This window comes from Chenopodium album, chromosome 12 (genome assembly GCF_948465745.1).
Source record: "Chenopodium album chromosome 12, dcCheAlbu1.1, whole genome shotgun sequence".
NCBI classification, from domain to species: domain Eukaryota; kingdom Viridiplantae; phylum Streptophyta; class Magnoliopsida; order Caryophyllales; family Amaranthaceae; genus Chenopodium; species Chenopodium album.
The window spans coordinates 1,095,930-1,115,999 of record NC_137845.1 but is presented as its reverse complement, the minus strand read 5'-3'; the positions used below and the strand labels follow the sequence as shown (position 1 = coordinate 1,115,999).

Below are 20,070 nucleotides of genomic sequence, written 5' to 3'. Positions count from 1 at the left end.
AATTAAATCTTATTGAACTTATTATACCTTATTAAACTTATTAAATTTATTAGATTTTATTGTAATTAACATGAACTAATCTAACTTAATAGACCTAAAACTTATTTTTATAAGGTGAAGAGAACAAGCCCTTAGAAGAGCCTTCTCCAACAAGGTGAAGAGAACAAACCCTTAAAAGAGCCTTCGCCACATTGAAAAATAAAAAAATAAAAGAAAGAAGCTCAGGCTTCATATGCAATGTTCATCAGTTCATGTACACTTCCACACATTAACACGCCAGATAGGGAAGATGCAGGGCTGGGCACCGGGCGCGAACCATTTCTATTCATGTTATGTCAACGTTCATAAACATATTTTTTTTTACAAGGTATATCAATCTCACACAACAAAGTACCTCCGTTTAAAAACAGGAGCAAACCAAAGAAAGTAGATGAAAATATACAATGTTGATGTTCAATGTGCAGCAATAAGGTTATTGTCAAATTATATAATTGCCGAGGCTCCAAACGAACGACACCATTTCTACAGCCTCCATCGGTGGGTATGGACCTGCACAGCACCACTTCACCTCTCAGACATTCAGAGTACAAAGAGTAGAAACATCCTATAAGATGAAACAAGTTTAATTCAAGGTCTGTCCAAAAAAATCAAATACCAAGTACTTTGTATTAAACATCCGAAATATACCAGTGACAAAGAATCACCAACCTTATATAGTTAAATGAGTAAAAGCTGCTGTTTGTCCACTCTAAACTGAGTTCCATCAGGATGACGGTCAGCAAGCCGGCCATGACTAACCTAACAAGTGAGCATGCTCATGACAAGTTCTGATTCTTCAAACCCAACAAGAAAGGAACAAGAAGAAAACCAAAACCGATTCCTTGATGATATATGTACAAAAATCAATGAAGAAATGGAAATCCATCTTATAGATCTATATGCAAACCCTCAGGAAAAAAGAGGTCTTCGCATCTCTCTATCCAGGAAAGCAAAAAATATTAAGATGCAAAAGCATGAAGCCGCTTGAACCCTGTGAAAGTTTGTCGAAGGTGCTGGTAATTATTCCTGTAATGCTCAAGGGAGAAACATAGCTGCCTGATTGCCTCCCTTTTTCCTTCAGCGGTTTCCAACATCGAGGCTTTCTGTCTCTCAACCTCTTCTCGAAGTTCCTCAACTTTTGAATTTAATTCCTGCACCACTATACTTGTTTCGTCCTTTTCAGCAACCAGCTGTTGCAGACGCTTTTCCATTTCAGCAATTTGGTCATTACTTGCACTCAGTTCAGTGTTGAGCTCATCTTTTTCACTTGATAGATTTTCATATTTTAGCTTGTATGCATCAAGGTCGCTTTCCAGCATTTCTAGCCTATGCGTCTTATCAGTAATATCCGCTTTCAGGTGTTCAATTTCATCATTTAATTTTTTCTCCAGTGCCCCATGCTGGGTTTCCAGAGAATGACAATTCATTTCCCATTCCCTAAGCTTCTCTTCCAAGCGAGTCTTTTCGTCAGTCAATCTAGTTATTTCAGCATGGAGCTGATACTTACGATTAGCATCAGAGATCACTTCTTTCAAATCCCGAACCTCATTTTCTCGATCTGTTAAACTAGTTTTGTACCTTGCAATCCTTTCTTGCAACTTGACTGCCTGTCGTTTCTCAGATTCAATCTTCGCTTTCCATGTAGCAGCTTCCTTCTGAGCCATTTTAAGCAGATCCTGCATTTTCCGTATGTTGTCAGAAGAATCCTTGTTCTCTTTTCTTAAATGAGCCATCTCTTTGTCTAAAGCTTGAAGTCTCCCCTTTGTGATTCTCAACTCTTCAGATAGTGTCCGGATCTTTTGTTCAGGTTGAGAAACATCTACTTCTAGCACATTACTTTCACCCGTTTCCTGATCAAACTTTTCCGTGGAATCACTATTTTCCACCCCAGGATACTCATTTAGCGAATTGCTGGTGAATTTCAAGAGTTCTATTTTCAAGTTAGCTATTTCTTCTTCTGATTGGTAAATTTTAAGCCTTGCCATTTTCAATTCGTCTTCATAATCTGCAATCTTAGAATGCACATCATCAAAATTGCCACTACTGATTTTCCTCAAGGATCCATTACGATTCTCATGCTGCTGCACCTGCATCTTCTCCACATCACAACTCTCAGTTTCTGATTCCAAAGGCCTTGACTGCACCTCCTCTTCACCAGTGTTCACTGATATTCCAGTATAGCTGTATAAAGAGGACACATCAGATTCTGAAAATTCTGTCTCGGAGTCTGACACTGAAGGTGTTTCATCTCCTTTTGCAGATCGATCGGTGCTACTTTTCTTAGGACCAAGAAAAAAGTCAAAGCCAGCAGCTCGAGGACCAGATTTCCGATGAATAAACTTTTGATCCTGAGGGGACCATACAGAAGTCACATCAGCACTGGCATCTGATCCCATGGACCCCTGAGATTGTAGGTCAGTCGGAATGTTCTTCCGCACTTCTCCAGTCAAATGTTCATAACGCTCAGCAAGTGACTTGTACATCCGGTAGAACTCTTCTACATGAGATAGTAATTCAGGCCTCTTCTGATAATACATGTCAGCCTTCTTTGCTAACGAGTCTCCATCCCCTTCGATCAACTTTTGCATACGTTTGTAATGTTGCTCCATCTCTGCAGAAAAGGATTTAAGTCATCATTACAACTATCTTAAGACTTAACTGTTCAGTTCTCACTATGTACTGAGTTGCAAATGCACTCATCCGCAGAAGTTAAAATTGGAATCTTTTACATCATTAGCATATACTTTAGATAATTCACTGGACACAATACAATAAGACATCGATCAATTAGTAAATTAATCTATTTACATGAGAAGCATGCCATTGAAAGTGCTATACCATTGAGGTTACATAATTGTGAATTGACATAAATAAAAAGGTCTCAAGTATATACAAAGCGACTCAAAAGCATTAAGATGCTACAAGTCTTTCAAAAACAGAAGCAAAAGCAGCCAAGTTAGCGCAAATATTTGAATGTAGTAGTCAATTGCAAGTTTGCAATCCGGCCATCCAAATAGATTGACAACACAGTATCCAGCTAACATGTTTCCCATAATTGTTTTCAGAAAAGCCAAAAAATATGAAAAATTAAAAACATGAGGATGATGACTTAGAAATCATTATCCCAAACCTAATGGTAGGGAAGGTTCGAAGTGGTGCTTGACTGCAAAGTGCAAACTAAGCCCTTCCCTAGAATTTCTCCTAGACCACATCAGTCTTGGGAATGAGCTGGTTGGCCTTCTACAATTTTACTTTAATACTGTCAGAGCATTATATGCTGAGGCATAAAAACCGAATTTCCACAGACACACATTTCAGTTACCAGCATAACTTGATATCACATAAGAAATTAGATGCTAAAATGCCAATGATTATATAGTGTGGTATATCAGGTGTGGTAGCTAACTAGATGGAAGAAATGTGTGATAAAAGAAAATGCTTAAAGCCAAGTGCATAAGTTACTTACCCTCTAAATTTTCAGCAAGCCATTTTGTGTTCCTTCCAACATGACTTTCCCACCACCAAGAACTTGATTTTCTTGATTCTGATCCTTTAAAAGGACTCTTTGAAGATACCTAAGATCATTAACAAATCAATATCATGACTAGTCACATGAGAATTGGGTGGATCTGTCATGAAAAATCTACACTGAAGAGTAAAACATACTCTTGGTCCTTTTTTATAAAAAAATTCTTATTGGCCAGACATTAGATATCTTGAAGGGTCCTCTCATAAATACAGTGTTTCACTTTCTAGTACTCCGTATCATGAAACACTAAGGTAGAGCATAGGATGAAAACAATAGTTGAATTATCACGCTACCATAAAAGATAATAATTATGTTGTAGATTCCCATAATAGTAAATTAATAAGTGATTGAAGATGATAATACAGTAGCATAGGCAGAAAAGATAAACCTAATGGTGTACATCAGAGTTTTACAAGAAAAGAAAGCAAAACAAAGGACCTTCACAATTAGGTAAGAGAGAATCCTGTTATTTTGACATGGAAAATCCAAATAAAAAACAGAGAAAGTATAACTTCTTACCGATGAAGTAGCCATTTCTTTCAACTTGCTATCCTAGAGAGAACAAGATCCAATAAAGGGGAAATGTGCTATTGGAAATTTAACCTGCAAAGAGATTTAATAGCAGATAAGCATTTCAACAACTTCACATAACACACTTAACTTAACACAGAAAGAGAGGGAGTAAGAAAGGAAAGAATATAGCTGCATCTCTCATAACACATACAAAAGGCAGTTCCTTTCATGTTATCAATCTTTAGTGAGCCCCTTACACTATCATTAATTAGTAATAGAATACTAAGTAGTTTGTAATGTGTATCATTAACTTCTCAAAGGTATTTTCAAAAAATATTCCCACATGTGCATATTGTTGCAAAAACAGTTCTCATAACCCAAAGTGATATGCACTCACAAAAGCATCAATTATCAAAGAGAATTACAGAAAAATTTGCAGCACAAAGCTATAATGATATACAATATCACTAACAAGGAGCAGGGCTACAAACAACAAAACCAAAATCTGGCAAACAGAAACTAAAATCAAAACCCCTCGGCAGCCACTGAAATAACCAGGGAAACAGAAGCAGATCAACACTCTTTCTATACCCTCACTAATTAAGACAAGTTAAGAATTCAGCTATTTAAATTAATTCATTTAGCTAGGGTGCTCTAGACATGAGCTTGTGATTGTGAGTCAATTTTTCTTGTTAAAAAATATATAAGCAGATGAGATCAAGGTTTCACAAATTTTAACTCAAAATTCTAACATGTAGGCAATTAAGAGCATATAAAGTAAAAGATAAAATATACTCATGATAAATTGTGTCTATTTTGTTGCTAATAAACAGGGAATAATTGAGCACACATATTCATTAGTTGTTTTCAACATGGAAAAATACCGCCAAAATATTTGTAAAACAAGCAAATATTAGTCTCACGACTCTCACCTACAGACTCGAGAACATGATAATTAGAAGAGTCTATTAGCCTATTAGGTACAACCAAGAGTAGCTATTAACAATCTAGAGGACACACATTTAGACCCTTTGTCGTCTTTCCTCAAATTTTCACCATCATATCAACTAATAATTTGCCGTAAATGGTTGCTACACACATACGTTTTGCTCTAACTCATTGGTGCATATACAACACCCATTTATTTCTTCAATTTCCTTATGATTCTCATTGTTATCAACTCTCTAACATCTCAATGTTCGGTGCATGTGTAAAATCAAGCTTCTTACAAACATCAACTTCCTTGTACAATGGCACAAAAGTTATTTCCATCCAATTATCCGAGGTCTCCACTAGTGAATTCAAAGGAAATTTCTCCCTCATTATACAACATCCCCCTACTAGTCTATTACCCCTTTCCTCAGCCCGAAAACAATAGTATGATTCCATACTAATACAATAATGTGACAACTAAATAAAGACGGAGGGAGTAAAACGAGCAATAAAATAACGATTAACAACATTAAATTATACGATAATAATAACAAGATAGAACACGTATAGAAGAGGTCCAATAAAACCAAGTAACGTCGTTAGCCGCAGGCATTTGTGCAACAACATGTGTCATGCGTGGCCTCCAACAATTAGTGTTCAAATTACTCGATAATCATCAACAATTAAACTAATTTAATCTAATTCTATCTTAATGTATAATCTCTTTAACATTAAAAAAACCCGAAAGTATAAATTAATACATAAAATAAGAAAGCTCAATCAAGAAAAGAACGTGCCAGTAGTCAACCCAGTGAAATGCGATTGTTTCCTAGAATTTGTCAATGACAACTACCCCATAATTAATACAAGTTTAAATTTTTTTATTCATATATTCAAAAATAAAATTCCCGATCCCAGAAAAATCTGGTAAATGAACAGGGTATGTTCAATTGTTCATCAAAAAAAAAGTTAAAGACAAGAACTTTTGTATATAAATGTGAAAATTAAGAGTAGTGCAATAACAAAGACAATAAATATCAGAAATTTAAGTATAAAATAGTAAATTTACCTATTTATTTTATCTAAATTGAAAAGAAACTACCCAAAATTTAAAAACCCTTCTCCCTAAAATATAGAACATTGTCTTACAACCGCCCTAAAATCTAGAGGGTGATTCTCAAAATGTGAAACAAAACCTGAAATTGCGAAATTAAATCCTGAATAAACATAAAAATGTTGGGTATTTTTGGGATTATGTATATATAAAAAAAAAATCCAAAAGGAAAGAAACAAAAAATGTAATAATTGTAATTATAATGACAAGAATAAGAGTATAATGATAACAAAAAGAAGAGAAAAGTGCGGAAAAAATGATAATAAAAATAGAAAAAGAACCTGAAATAATTTCCAAAATCAGTTGGAAAGTAATTGAAGAAGCATGTCATTCAAATTGGAGATAGAAAGTGAAGCTCTTCTTCAATCAATTCTCTTAGAGGAAGGAGAGAGAGAGAGGAGAGAGAAAGATAGAGGGTTAATCAGGTTTCCTTTTTGTAAAAACCTCTGTCACACTTTCTGAATTTGGCCCTGTCTTACGGAAAATTATACGAGTATAAAAGTTTAAGCCTCCTTTTTTTTTTATTGGGTCAACTTTACTCGTTTTCCCCTCTTTCCCACCATTTTTTGTTGTTTTTTTTCAAATCAACAAGGTGTGAGTAATTCTTTTAGTCACAATCGTTGCTTAATGTTTGCCTTGTACTCGTATCTAAATTTTTGTGAGGGGTTTTGAGTTACTACCTCCGCTTCGTATTACTTGTAACTTTTGAATATTTTATATCTCATAAATAATACCTTAAAATTGTAATTAATAAGAAACGGAGGTAATACTTCTTTTATATTTAAATAAGCGAAATGTTTCTCTTTTGTATGTATATGAGTATATCAATGCACGGAGTAAAATTTAAACATATATGGAGTACAAGTTAAAGTGATGACACATAAATGAAAATAGTTGCTACTCCCGCCGTGTGTTTAATAAGTGTTACAGTACATCTTACATTTCTTTTTTTTGACAAAAAACTACATTTTATTATTATACTCCCTTTGTTCATTCCCAAATGATTTTTCCATTTTGAATATTTGGGTCAACCTTTAAAAGCTTTGACTATAAATTCTCGTTAATCTGTAAGGGATTATATGTTCATGTGGGTATCTTATTGAATTCATCGCATTGTGTATATTATTAATATCAAGTTTTTATAATTTTTACCAGTATGAAAAGGGAGATATAAACGTTTTAAGACACGTCTTGGAGACCGTAAAAAGTCAAATAGGAAAATCATTTGGGGACGGAGAGAGTATCTTTCTTCATGCTCCTTACCCAAACCCACTACTATTTTTTTAATTATTTATTTCCTCTCATATTCATTATTTTTCAATAAATTATTAGAACATCCATAATGGTTTATAAGAGGTCTATGTAAAAGTGGGCATCATGCCGTGCCGGGCTGTCGCGGGTCGTGCTTGCTTCTTTTGGCCGTGCTGTGCCAATTTTTAGCACACCCCATCCCCTGGCACCGCACGACCCACGTGCTTGGCGGGCCGGGCCGTGCCGTGCCGAGCAACGGGCCGCCCCAGTTTTTTTAATTTTTTTTAATATATATATACCGTGGTGGCGTGGCGTGCCGGCGGGCAGTGCCACGGGCGACTGACCGTGCCGCTTGTCGTGCTCGTGCCGTGCCTATTTTTAAAAAGTTTGTTCACGGCACGTGCCACGGCCTACACTTGGGCCGCCGTGCCGCTAGCGAGCTTGTGCCGAGCCGTATCGGGCTCGTGCCACCCGCGTGCCGGCACGACCCATGCCCACCTTTAAGTTTATGCTTGAAATTTCTAAATAGTTAGAGCTACTAGCTAGCCAATGTGGAGCTACAAGGGTTGTAAAACTATGTAATTTCATTGTACCTAAAGCCACTTTTATTAGATAAATGGAAATTTTGCGAACAACTACTGCAAAAGTTTCAACTTTGCAAACAACTACCTTTATCTTTTTTTTTTTTTTTTTTTTTTTTGTGAACAACTACCACAAACTTTGTATTTGTTTTGTTACCACTACCAGTTAACGATGGACGTTTGCTTGCCGTATGTGGGGCCCACCTTTCGTCCTTTTCCCTCCAACTATCTCTCCTTTATATTAACGATCTTTCCCCTAACTAGATACTCTCTATTTCTTTGAATGTTTGTATTCGAAAAATTTTAAGGCATAGGTGAAATTGCTCACCTAGAGATCGAATTCAAGCTATAAGGATTGAAAAAACATTTAATATTTGTTCATTTTCTTAATCTTTCTTATGATTTTCTGGTTAATTGTTCATTTATTTGTGTATTGAACGAATTAGGGTGGGCTCCACATACGGCAAGCAAACGTTCATCGTTAACTGGTAGTGGTAACAAAACAAATACAAAGTTTGTAGTAGTTGTTCGCAAAAAAAAAAAAAAAAGATAAAGGTAGTTGTTCGCAAAAGTTGGAACTTTTGCGGTAGTTGTTCACAAAATTTCCTAGATAAATTGATTTTTTTATGCATTTACTTTCTCCTATTTTTACTGTTTACATGTTTTTATTTATATTTACATTTTTTTTATTGCATAAAGGTTACAGGTTGTCATTGTAGAGGTTATAGCTTAAATGATGAAGTTTGAGAATAATGATGTGGCAACCCAAAGTTATAACGAGGTGTTGCTAGTCATTGTGAATGCTCTTACTTATATTTCATTTATCATTTTTTAATACTTCAACTACCCACTTACCTCTTATTTTTATTTAAGTCAATTAAATTACCTAAAATTATATGCTACTCAAAGTGTAACACTTTATAAAACACAGAGGGAGTAATAAGTTTATATAAATAAGACAAATTTATGAAAAATAAATAAGTTGCCTTAAGGGTTAATAAATACTAGCTATCCAAGTTGAATTTAGAACAAAAATAAGTTCTAACACAGTTACTTGTATATTAACATTATACTAGGTATTTCGACAATGTGCAACAAGATAAATCCAAAATGTTACTCGTACTTATTAACATGATATTTATTATATAGCATAGAAATACTCGTTAAAGTTATGCTAAAAGTCAATCTGTGAACAGTGAACACATTCACAAATGAAGGGAGTAGTATTACTGAAGTACATTTCGATTAACTTAGTTAAGTTCAAATAAAGGTTTGTTAAGCACCCCATATTGTTTATCAACCTATGTAAACTTCTTGAGATGGATGAGTACAAAAGGCCGGCAACATATATAAAATTATAAATAAATGTAATGTACTACAATTTTTTTTTTTTTTAAAAAAAAAAACCATGTAATGTACTACATATACATATAAAAAAATAAAATAAAAAGCACAATAAAATTAGACCACATTTGAAATAGGCTCCCAATTATTTAAGTAGATTGTTGAATTGGTGTTTCAATTGTTTAATCTGACTCAGATTTTGCCGAGTATTCGGACAATTGCGGTACAAATTCTCCACAAGCAAACAGGAAATAATGTACGAAGGATCTGTACAATTTAATACCAACAAAAAAAACGAAGTACTTTAAATTATTGCTGAATACTCTGATCAAATAACATATGAATGAAATAAAGTGTAAAAAAATGGGTTATTGACTTATTGTCTTATTGAGGAAGATACTTCATGAATGACTATCCTCGTCCATGTGACTTGTTCTGTCTGTAGTTGTGGCCAGTTGTGGTGTACTGGTGTCATTATACAAAAATTTCCTCACCCGGTGCTTTGCATTTATTTGCTTACTCATCAAAACTATAAACTCTAGGAAATTGTTTTATACACCGGTGTCACAGTGCATCTAAGAGTATTATTTTGTTCATTTTAATGATTATTGCTCATTTTATCAGGACAACTAATGCGCGTGAAGTGACTTGTCCTTTTATGATGTTTATATTGGCCTGGGTAGTATTTAAACTCTCCACGACATTAGGTTATTAGGGAAAATAGTTTGATAAATTAATGAAATGTGTAGTTTAAACTTCTTATTTTTTCTTACACAACTTTTTCCAGTTGTTTACAACTTTTCCTCGGGAAACATCATTCAATAGTGCAATATTGCAAAAATATCTACAAACTTAATTAGGAATAGATTAAATATAATTCCTTAATTAGGTATAGATTAAATATAATTCAAAAATCATAGAATACATGTTATATACTAATAAAAGTAATTTAACATTGCATATGCATATAATAATGAAAAAGTTTTCCGCAGCATTTATTATTTGCAAGTGTATACTCTCACCCAACCTAGTAATTTACTCTGCATAAATTTTATGAGAATAACTATATATGAAACTAAAAAGGAGAAACAGTTACACCGACTCGCATAACACATTAACATTCAGTCAATCAAAGAAAATATCAGCTTGCATTAGCAACTTTCTTCAAAAACGTGGATTTGGTTATGCAATAGAAAAAGCTTTATGCAGCCTCAATTGTAGCCTTTAAACCCTTGATAATTCCCTTGACTTTTTTTTTTTTTTTTTTTCTTCACTGTAGTCAGTTTGGTTTCCTTTCTTCCTAATACATCTACTTCGGCACAATCATCAGATTCATTTCATTGGTCTCAATGTCATTTAAATACAGTTATGTGTAAGTCGTTAATTTTGATCTTCACAAAAAAACAACCTTTTGCTTGTCCAGTTAATAAAGTTGTCAAGCAATTAAACTATAGCCCCGTCAAATATCAAACATTTTAAATTTTATTATTTCATTTTTCATTTAATTTAATCAATTGAGTAGAAAGATCTTTCAAATTCATCCATCTAATGGAATCATCTTATTAATTTCGATTATGAGACGTGAACTTTAAATTTACCTGTAATATATTTACCTATAATTCCAATAAATAATATAAAAGTACATAAATATAAAGAGAGAGAAAGTTCAACACTCATTACATTTGTACACGTGGGAGGACATAAATGTAAGAAATTACATATAGGGGTAAGAATGTAAGGACATAAATATAAGAAATTACATATGAGGGTAGGAATGTAGACAAATTTTTTGAAGGGTATATAGGTTTGTGCACTATTTATAAGCGCAATCTCCTACTTTTTTATAAGAAGAAGAAAAAGAAAGATAGGAACAATGAACAAACAAAAACCCTTGAGTGTACCGTACACCCGGGTGTATATAACAATCTCTCAAACTCTAAGGTTACAAAGTATTCACATTATTTTCAATTATTTTAAGAAATACAAGCTTAAAAGTTAAAATAGAGTAATATAATAATGGTCGGGTTGCAGTAGATTTTGTTGTAAAAAAAGTGAAACAAAGGTCTTGGATCAGATGTGGGAGTCCAAAGGTTGTCATGACTCAAGAGAGACCTTCTACCTTAGGGCGAGGACCTTCTACCTTCTACGTACTTCGTATGTAATAGGAAGATTCTACGGAGTAGCTGTTTTGCCTTAATTTGACGTTTTACACAACCTTGAAACTCATCACATGTTTTTGGGCCTATTTATCGTGTTGGACTTGTTAGCCCAGACGGCCCAGACTTGCTAAGTTGCTATTAATATTGTACATGATTGTATCATTTGTATGTTCTATATACTGTAGAGGAAATTGAGAAAAGTATTGTTTTGACGAGATTCATCACCATCAATAATCCTCGAACAATCTCAAGGTTTTAACTATTAAAGTGCATTAGCATTAGAATAATGGCGTTATTAAAGTATATTATCATAAGATTTAAAATTCCACATTATTCACAAGGAAGTAATTAAAGACACAACTATAAGTATAGTAATCTTATTAATAATATTGCATTAATATAACAGTGAAAAAACACTTGAACAAGTACATAATGAATTCAAACAAAAATCCCTTAAAGAAATTGAAGCAATACAATGAAATAATCAAGGTACAATCAAATGAATGTAAGTTAAAAATGTGGTTAATTAATATTCGAATTTTTCTAGCGGACCTTCTTGCATGTTCCAAGTCTAACCTCACCATTATTTTTAACTCCGACTAAGGCCAATTTGCGCATAGCCGGACCGATTTTAGTCGTAAATACCCTATTGTCCTCCGCAGCTCTCCTAACAATGTCCTTAGTCAAAGGATGAATAGCTAATTGCTGATCAACTTCAAGAATACCTTCACCTTTCATTATTTTCTTGAAGAAACCATTGTCCATAACGAATTCGCTTTTCTTAGTTTGATCAAGGAATGCCTCGTTGTTAGACACGGTGTTGCGTGGACAAGTCTTCTTTAGGGATTTGAGCAAGCCGCGGGACATGGCTGGGTCTGGTTTCCCAGTATTGTGGAAGTTGTATAGACGGTCTTGAAAATTGTCACAGTGTGAAGTTCCAACAGTGTGACAACCTGTATAACAAATATACACGTGATTAAATTACTATATATCGTTATTTATGATTAAGCTTTACTAGTATATATTGTTCATTATGTAACTCTTGTGTGTGTTACATGCCTCCTATGAACACGAATAATTACCTAGAAGGTATACAAAGTCCTCGGTGTTTAAGCCGTGTTGAGCAAACAATTTAACAGCTTGGGGGACTGGGATGCTTGGCTTTGGAAGCAATTGAAGTGCTTCACTCGCTCTTGATATACGACCATCTTTTCTTCCAGTTTCTACGTTGTACCAAGATGCTCCACCCTGGAGTAGAGTAGAATTAGCAAAGAAAATTAAAAAATATGTAATTACTTTTAAGACATATATATTGCATGTTTCCCTTGTTTAACTTTTGAGTTTATCAAATTGTAAATTTGAGAGGCCATATAAAATTTTAACAAGGTAAAATTAAATGTTCTAGGTTTAACATTAAGGCTTAATGGCTTACCAAGAATGTAGCATCTCTAGCGGCCAAGATAATAATGTCAGCACACGAGACAATTCCAGGGCATCGTCTATCAAGAGCAACCTTTGCCTCTTCAACGATATCAAAACCACGAACACTTAGGTTTGGGGGTGCAGTTTTCTCGGTCCCTTGACCCTCAAGCAAAATTGATGCATCACAACCCTACATTTTATTTTTATCATCAATACATGCATTATTATACTACGTACATAATATAAAATATAACAAGGGTTCGTTGTAATTAATAATTTAAATTATTAATGAACGTTAGTTGTCACTCACCCTAACGAAACAATCATGGAACTGCAAGCGAATAAGATCAGCAACGGTATCTTTATCTTCATCGAAATGCTTCTTAACAACGGAGAAAACGATGGCCTCAGCATCGACTTTGGTACATCTCTTCTTGTAGTAGCCGAATTCAAGGGCGCCATAACAATCCCCTACAAGGGTCATTAGAAGGAGGACAAGGGCTAGTGCTGCCTTTGAAGATTTCACTCTTGCCATATCTTCTTTTAACACTAAAACTAGAATTATTACTTTTTTTTTTTTTTTTTTTTTTTTTTTTTTTTTGATTTTTTGTTGTGTGAAGAAAATGTATGAATTCTAGGGGTAATTATAGCTGAATTTTAAAGCTTTTATAATTTGGTAACTTGTTGTCACGTTTAATGAAGAGTTGGCTAGTTGTACCACAATTAACGTGCATTATTTAGGTTCAAGGTAATGCCTACTCCAAGATCTCTAGTTCTGATACGCACTACTTGGTCAATTACATAGCTGTTATAGCTAATGCCTAGCCAAGAAGAATAGTCAGCTTGATAATTTTATGTAAAAATACCGGCATTCTGATATGATTATCTTTTGAAAGCCCATTTCTTTGTTTATATAAATGCATATAATTGGGATGTAACTACTCAAGATTTGAGATCATATTTTATCTACATCATTGGTTTTGCACTTCTTTTATGCTTTTACGAAGTATATTTTAAATAGCCGGCTATTAATCGAAAAGATAGATCAATGCTAAGATAATATGTGGATTGTTTTTTTTTTTAATTATCCTTGTCTTAAATAAATATGATTATTCTCATGACATGATTCATTATGGTAGCCAAAAGAGGGTGTTAGACTGTTAGTTTAGTTTTCATTGATTAATTCCCGAAGAACTTATGTATGACGTATTTATATATCCAGCTCTACAAATTTTATATTTTGTGTTGTAATTATTATCAAACTTTTAGTTTATGTGACTACATCATTAACATCTTAACCTGAAGATTGAGCATATAAAAGTTAGTGATAATTACTATTTGTATTTGCAAGAGAACTATCATGTCAATTATGAAATGTTTAAGGAATATTAATGGATACTTATGCTTGATGATGGTTTCTTATGGTCCAGGAGAACCATGATCAATGTATATAATTACATGTGTTATGTTATGATTCATATGAGATTGAAGAACGACATTAATACTATCAAGTTTTGTCATCAAATTATTATTAATGAATGTTTGATCAAATAATAATCATCAATTTCTATTATTCACGACCTCTAAAAGAAGGCGTAAATGCATAAATTTAACTTTTAAATTAAAGTAACTTTATTCAAACAGAGGTTTGGAATGATATATCCCAATCCATATATGGTGAAATGAAGACACTTTATATGTATACGTGAAGACTTGAAGATGCAAATCGAATTAGGAGGATTGAAGAGCAAGGAATGATACTCTACTACATATGAGAAGACACCTAGCTATATCGGATTCATTGATGCGGGACTAGAAGATCTCAAGTTATGTATCCATCAGGGGGAGAAAATATGCGCTGCACTTTTTTTATTTCCCTTAACCATGGTTTTGTCCCACATTAGGTTTTCCTGGTAAGGTTTTTTTATGAGGCGGCATCTCAAGCGTATCACGAAGAATGTTGTTCTCTTTTTCCTTAATTAGGTTTTTATCCCATAGAGTTTTTCCTATTAAGGTTTTAACGAGGCACAATCTTCGATAATGGACATCTAAGGGGGAGTGTTATAAAAATATTGTGTGGATATCCATTATCCTTATATCATTTCGGAATATTCTAGATGTAGGGTTTATTGTTAATTATCTAAGCAAACCCTAGTTATTGTATTATATATATATATATATATATATATATATATATATATATATATATACCACTTATATATGGAATAAGATATATAGATCAATTCTCTCTCAATAGATCGATCGAGTTAGGTCCAATAATATGAGATTAATTAAACAAATGATCATTTAGTAAGTGTTTGTCTTATTTTTCTTAACTTAAACTATTTAATTTATACACCAACTTTTTCTTTAGAAAATACCCAAATACTCACTCTTATATGCCACACGCCATACCATTATTCAATGGTGTGACACGTTCAAATAATATGATTATTGGCAATGAAAATTGGGATTATTTAAACTGCATAATCAGTGTTACCGATAAGCATTTAAAGAGGAATTATTGATAACGTTTTACTATTATAGTGTTACAGATTAGTGTATGAAGTTTATTAGCTATACTTTCGATTGATTATCCATGCATAAACAAAGGATTACATATACCTCCCTTGTTCTTTTAATATTGCTAAATACCCAATTAATTCATTATTGATTAATTAGTTGAATTGAGATGTTTCAATATTTGTGAAACTTAGGCAAGTGATGTAATATTCATAGAATGGAGTTAGTATTATTTTAAAAATTGAAAAAAATTGTATTACTACTTTACCCTTCACAATATTACAATAACAAATTCAGATTTTTTTTTTTTTTTTTTTTTTTTTTTTTTTTTTTTTTGACGAACAAATTCATAATTGATTAATTACTAGAAAGTCGTCATCATTGAGATGGTAACTTGTTAGATCGTTTAACATAATTTGGTCACAGACAGGGCCGTAGCAATGATTTTGGGGGCCCTGTTCCAAATCGAAAAAGGGGCCCTTAATAATGTAAAAATTATACAATTTTTTTAAATCTATAATTTAGACAATGCACAATTTTCCTATATATACATTTTGCAGTGATATATTCAATTGGAGAATTGCTCCATATCGTTGATTATCAATCTTTGTTCAGAATTATAAGAACAATTTCGACCTTCAAAAGAAAAAAAAAATACTTAGATACAAAATAGTATAAAGTATAAATAAATCAATTTGTGTTAAAATTAAAAATTACTTCAATTGACATTATCAAAACAAGAAAAAAATTAATAAAAAAAAATTATAAATTGATTCAGTTGACATTATCAAAACCAGAAATAATTATACTCTATCAGAAATCATCAACCAACATTCTCCCTCCTATTTTTTAAATAATGTGCAAAATTGCAAATAATACATTAATACCGATTACCGAGCAAGTGATAAGATCAAATAAAAACAAAGATATTACACATATTAATGTCTGGGAAGATTGAATGATTTGATGAGCCGACGTCATATTTTCATACTTCAATTATTCAATTGCTTAAAAACCAGTAATAATTTTTTTAAAAAATCAAAAATTACCTTAAATCGATTCCATGAACAACCGAACAAAGAACTGAAATTAATTGCTTCAATTATTATTCCTTCAAGCCTTCCAATTGCTTCAATTCGTTCCCCTCAAAAAGATAAAAAAAATTGATTCAAGCCTTCGATTCGTTTTTTGTTTTGTATAATTGTATGATTTGTATTAATTGGGAATAGATGAAGATGATTGAATATAATTATGGAAGATTGATATTGATTTCTCATTGTCATTGTTATATAACAAAAATAACTTGAATTTGACTGAATTTATTTCTTTTTCCGTTGAAAATTTTTGAATGGAAATTATGCTATACAATTTTCCATAGAATTGATTGATGTAATTATGGAGAAATTCAGGAAATTGGAGCAATTAATATGGAAGGTTGAAACAAAGAGGAAAAAATGGAAAAAATTAGCGTGATATATTCGTGATTAATATTACTGCTGCTTGATTGCCTGCTTTAGCCTTAAAAACAAGAGAATTTACTTTTTTTTTTTTTTTTTTGAACAAAATTGGGCCCCTTTAAATTGGGGGCCCTGTGCAAGAGGGCACCTTGCACATGCTATTCTACGGGCCTGGTCACAGATCTATGAACTAACTTAATTTCTATAAGTTTTCAAAAAAAAAAAAAAAAAAAAACACCTTTCTATCATTTCTTATGATTTGATTGTTATTGTTTTATTTATTTATTTATTTATTTTTGACGGGTTGATTGTTATTGTTTGTAACCATATATATATAATCAATAAATCAATTTCCTTTACTTTTTTTTCCCTTCAAAAAAAAAAAAAAAAAAAAAAAAACCCTTTAATTTTTGACTATATTTTTGGCTTTGACTATATTTTTGGCAAATTCTTTTGAACTTCTATATATGTTATGTAACTAATAATACTTCATTTGTTGGACAAAAATAAAAATCATCAAACCATCTTTTGTAACAATTTTTACCACGATGAGAATCAAGTTTGGCCTAATTAGTTTGAGACTCTCCTTTCACCCCTGTAAGAGGAGTTTTATTCTCCCTATTTGTAAGGGAATTCTCCTTACCAAAGAAAAAGAAGAAAAAGGTATTGAAGTGTAATTCCTCATTGAAAAAAAGGTATTCTCCCTACTTTGTTATTTTACAAACGACCACATTGTGTGGCCAATCGCACATGAAATGTGCTAAGGCCAAAATAGGTTTTTATATTTTATAAAAAAAAGGTTCACCCTTTCCATAAAGTCGCCTTAATTAGCTTGAAAAACTACCTTCAAAGAACTTGTTAGCCCGATCAAACAATAGACGAGCTGAGATTTGAATTAGTTTTATTAATATTCTAACATTAATTTGCTAGAAGAGTTTTTGACATAGAATTACATACCATAATAACTTAGTCCCCTAATACCTAGGAGACACCAATAATTCCCAACATTAGAGAAACATAACATTACATCAAAAGAAACATGAACAAATACAACAAACCCTCATTAACATGCAATAATAAATAAGTAATTAAGGTATCAATCAAATGATTGTTAATATAATTAGTGACACTTTAGGCAATTAGCCAATTTGTGATGAACAAAACTCCTTAGCGAACCTTCTTGCAAGTTCCAAGTCTAACTTCTCCTTCGGTAAGAACTCCAATTAAACCCATTTTGCGCATAGATGGACCAATTCTAGTTCTAAAAATCGTCTCGTCGGCAGCCGTTTGGACGACAATGTCCTTAGTCAAAGGATCAAGAGCCAATTCTTGATCAACTTTAAGAATTCCCTTGCCTTCTATTATTCTCTTGAAGTAAGCATTGTCCAATACGAATTCGCTACCATAAGTTTGGTCAAGGAATGCTTCCTCGGTCGAGTTAGCGTTTCGAGGACATTTCAATTTTAGGGAAGAGGCCAAATCAGAGTTCATGGTAGGGTCTGTTCCCCCATTGAAGTTGTATAGACGGTCTTCGATGTTTTCACAGTGTGCAGTTCCAACAGTGTGACAACCTGTATATATATATTCATTTGCCAATAGTTAGTTAATTATATGTTACAAAAATACCGTGCAACTTACATTGAAATCTCAATCTCAATCTCAATCCCAGAGTGATTAATTACCTAAAAGATAAACGAAATCGTGTGTGTCTAATCCAAAACTGGCAAACAAATCGACAGCAGCAGGGATTGGAATATCGCGTCTTGGAAGCTGCTTGGCATCACTTGCTAGTGATGTACGGCCGTCTTTTCTTCCTGTTTCGACTGCGTACCAATCTGCTCCACCCTGTATATGCATGGTAAAGAAGAGTTAATAAAATACGCGAAATAATTTTATTAGTCAAGTGGAACAAAAAGGGGTATAGACTTACCAAGTACGTAGCAGCTCTTGCTGCTAGGACGATAATGTCAGCACAAGAGACAACGCCAGGGCAGTATTTATCAAGGGCAACTTTAGCATCTTCAATGATATCGTAACCATCAACACTAAGGTTGTTACGTGCAGTTTTCTCAGTGTCTTCACCTTCAAGTAAAATTGAGGCGTCACACCCCTGTTTATATAAGTTGAAATACGTAAATTAGTTATAACAGAGTAAGCTTAGAAAATATTTAATACAACTTAGAATGATCAAGCACATACCCTAACGAAGCAATCATGGAACTGTAAGCGAATAAGATCAGCAATGGTATCTTTGTCTTCATTGAAATGCTTCTTGACGACGTGGAAAACAATGGCCTCAACATTGACTTTGCCACACTTGCCATCGTAGTAACCAACCTTGAAATTGTCACCACATTGGCCATAGCACTCCCCAACAAGGGTCATCACTAGGAGCCCAAGGGCTAGCGCCATTGTCGATGATTTTGCTCTTGCCATAACTTTGAAATTTTTTACTACTTGAATTGGTATTATATATTGTAGTGTGGAGAAAAATCAATGAAATCTTTGAGTATATATAGCCAAATTAAGAGCCTTAAACTTCATTCAAAATTTGAAGTGGACTTTTTATTTCTTATTAACTTGTGCACACGATTGTTACTGAAAGTGGGATAGAAGTGCCTATTGACGTGCTCTCAGTCTTAGATAAGTAGATAACACTAGCTTTATTTTATTTTATTTTATTTTACAAGTTTGCTATGAAAATACAGTAATTAACTTGGGAGAAATGGTCTAATTTGTTCTTTCTTCTGAATTAAAAATAAACAATCCAAGATATATACTCCGTATATTACCTATATCACTAATTATTTTTACAAAGTCATTAGTTGGGTATATGTTTGTATATTGCTCTAGTTGTGTGTAATTATATTAGATAATCCATAAATTAATACCACCTCAAATCAGCAAAAAAACTGATTGACCATGAAAATTTAAGATGAATTCTACATATCTTCAAGAGCAGCTCGCGCCATTACAACAAGTGCACCAGCTTGCGAGCTTTCACTAATTCAGGATCCATCTGTATTGCTACCAACTACGGAGTACTATCTTCCCCTTCAAAAACTTTTCAACGCAGCTCAAAAAACATGACCTGCACAGAAGAAGAGTAACATTAATTTTAAGACAAATTTTAACCTTTTAGATTACAATATCTCCTCATTTGACCTTTTACAAATTTATTTTGAATTCCTACATAATTCACCTC

At 33.0% G+C, this 20,070-nt stretch overlaps 3 protein-coding genes across 4 annotated transcripts; all 3 read right to left on the bottom strand.

Annotated features, from left to right (window-relative positions):
- Positions 1 to 260: 260 nt before the first annotated feature.
- Positions 261 to 6,583, bottom strand: LOC145571500 (protein NETWORKED 4A-like). Of its 2 annotated transcripts, none has more exons than XM_081630532.1 (5): positions 6,410 to 6,583; positions 4,088 to 4,171; positions 3,506 to 3,614; positions 709 to 2,650; positions 261 to 604 (listed from the first exon to the last, which is right to left on the bottom strand). In XM_081630532.1, exons 2-4 carry the CDS (start codon positions 4,100 to 4,102, stop codon positions 999 to 1,001), a joined length of 1,776 nt encoding a protein of 591 aa, XP_081486658.1. In that variant the 5' UTR covers positions 4,103 to 4,171; positions 6,410 to 6,583; the 3' UTR covers positions 261 to 604; positions 709 to 998. The 2 variants fall into 2 exon arrangements, with proteins under 2 accessions (XP_081486658.1, XP_081486659.1); XM_081630533.1 differs by having other exon boundaries at positions 261 to 549.
- Positions 6,584 to 11,811: 5,228 nt separating this feature from the next.
- LOC145571498 (peroxidase 57-like) lies at positions 11,812 to 13,606 on the bottom strand. Its single transcript, XM_081630531.1, has 4 exons — positions 13,196 to 13,606; positions 12,896 to 13,075; positions 12,546 to 12,711; positions 11,812 to 12,416 (listed from the first exon to the last, which is right to left on the bottom strand). Exons 1-4 carry the CDS (start codon positions 13,418 to 13,420, stop codon positions 12,007 to 12,009), a joined length of 981 nt encoding a protein of 326 aa, XP_081486657.1. The 5' UTR covers positions 13,421 to 13,606; the 3' UTR covers positions 11,812 to 12,006.
- A 4,337-nt stretch (positions 13,607 to 17,943) lies between these two features.
- LOC145571497 (cationic peroxidase 2-like) lies at positions 17,944 to 19,321 on the bottom strand. Its single transcript, XM_081630530.1, has 4 exons — positions 19,065 to 19,321; positions 18,796 to 18,975; positions 18,548 to 18,710; positions 17,944 to 18,436 (listed from the first exon to the last, which is right to left on the bottom strand). Exons 1-4 carry the CDS (start codon positions 19,299 to 19,301, stop codon positions 18,033 to 18,035), a joined length of 984 nt encoding a protein of 327 aa, XP_081486656.1. The 5' UTR covers positions 19,302 to 19,321; the 3' UTR covers positions 17,944 to 18,032.
- Between the last annotated feature and the right edge of the window lie 749 nt (positions 19,322 to 20,070).

What these genes read in the sequence shown, in the direction of transcription:
- LOC145571498 (XM_081630531.1), bottom strand. Translation starts at nt 13,420, where the DNA reads ATGGCAAGAGTGAAATCTTCAAAGGCAGCACTAGCCCTTGTCCTCCTT. An exon ending in TCCATGATTGTTTCGTTAGG is followed by an intron (nt 13,076 to 13,195) that starts GTGAGTGACAAC and finishes AATAAAATGTAG; the next exon opens with GGTTGTGATGCATCAATTTT. An exon ending in GGACTTTGTATACCTTCTAG is followed by an intron (nt 12,417 to 12,545) that starts GTAATTATTCGT and finishes TTTGTTATACAG; the next exon opens with GTTGTCACACTGTTGGAACT.
- LOC145571497 (XM_081630530.1), bottom strand. Translation starts at nt 19,301, where the DNA reads ATGGCAAGAGCAAAATCATCGACAATGGCGCTAGCCCTTGGGCTCCTA. An exon ending in TCCATGATTGCTTCGTTAGG is followed by an intron (nt 18,976 to 19,064) that starts GTATGTGCTTGA and finishes TTATATAAACAG; the next exon opens with GGGTGTGACGCCTCAATTTT. An exon ending in CAAGAGCTGCTACGTACTTG is followed by an intron (nt 18,711 to 18,795) that starts GTAAGTCTATAC and finishes ATGCATATACAG; the next exon opens with GGTGGAGCAGATTGGTACGC.
- LOC145571500 (XM_081630532.1), bottom strand. An exon ending in GCTTGCTGAAAATTTAGAGG is followed by an intron (nt 2,651 to 3,505) that starts GTAAGTAACTTA and finishes CCTTTTCTGCAG; the next exon opens with AGATGGAGCAACATTACAAA.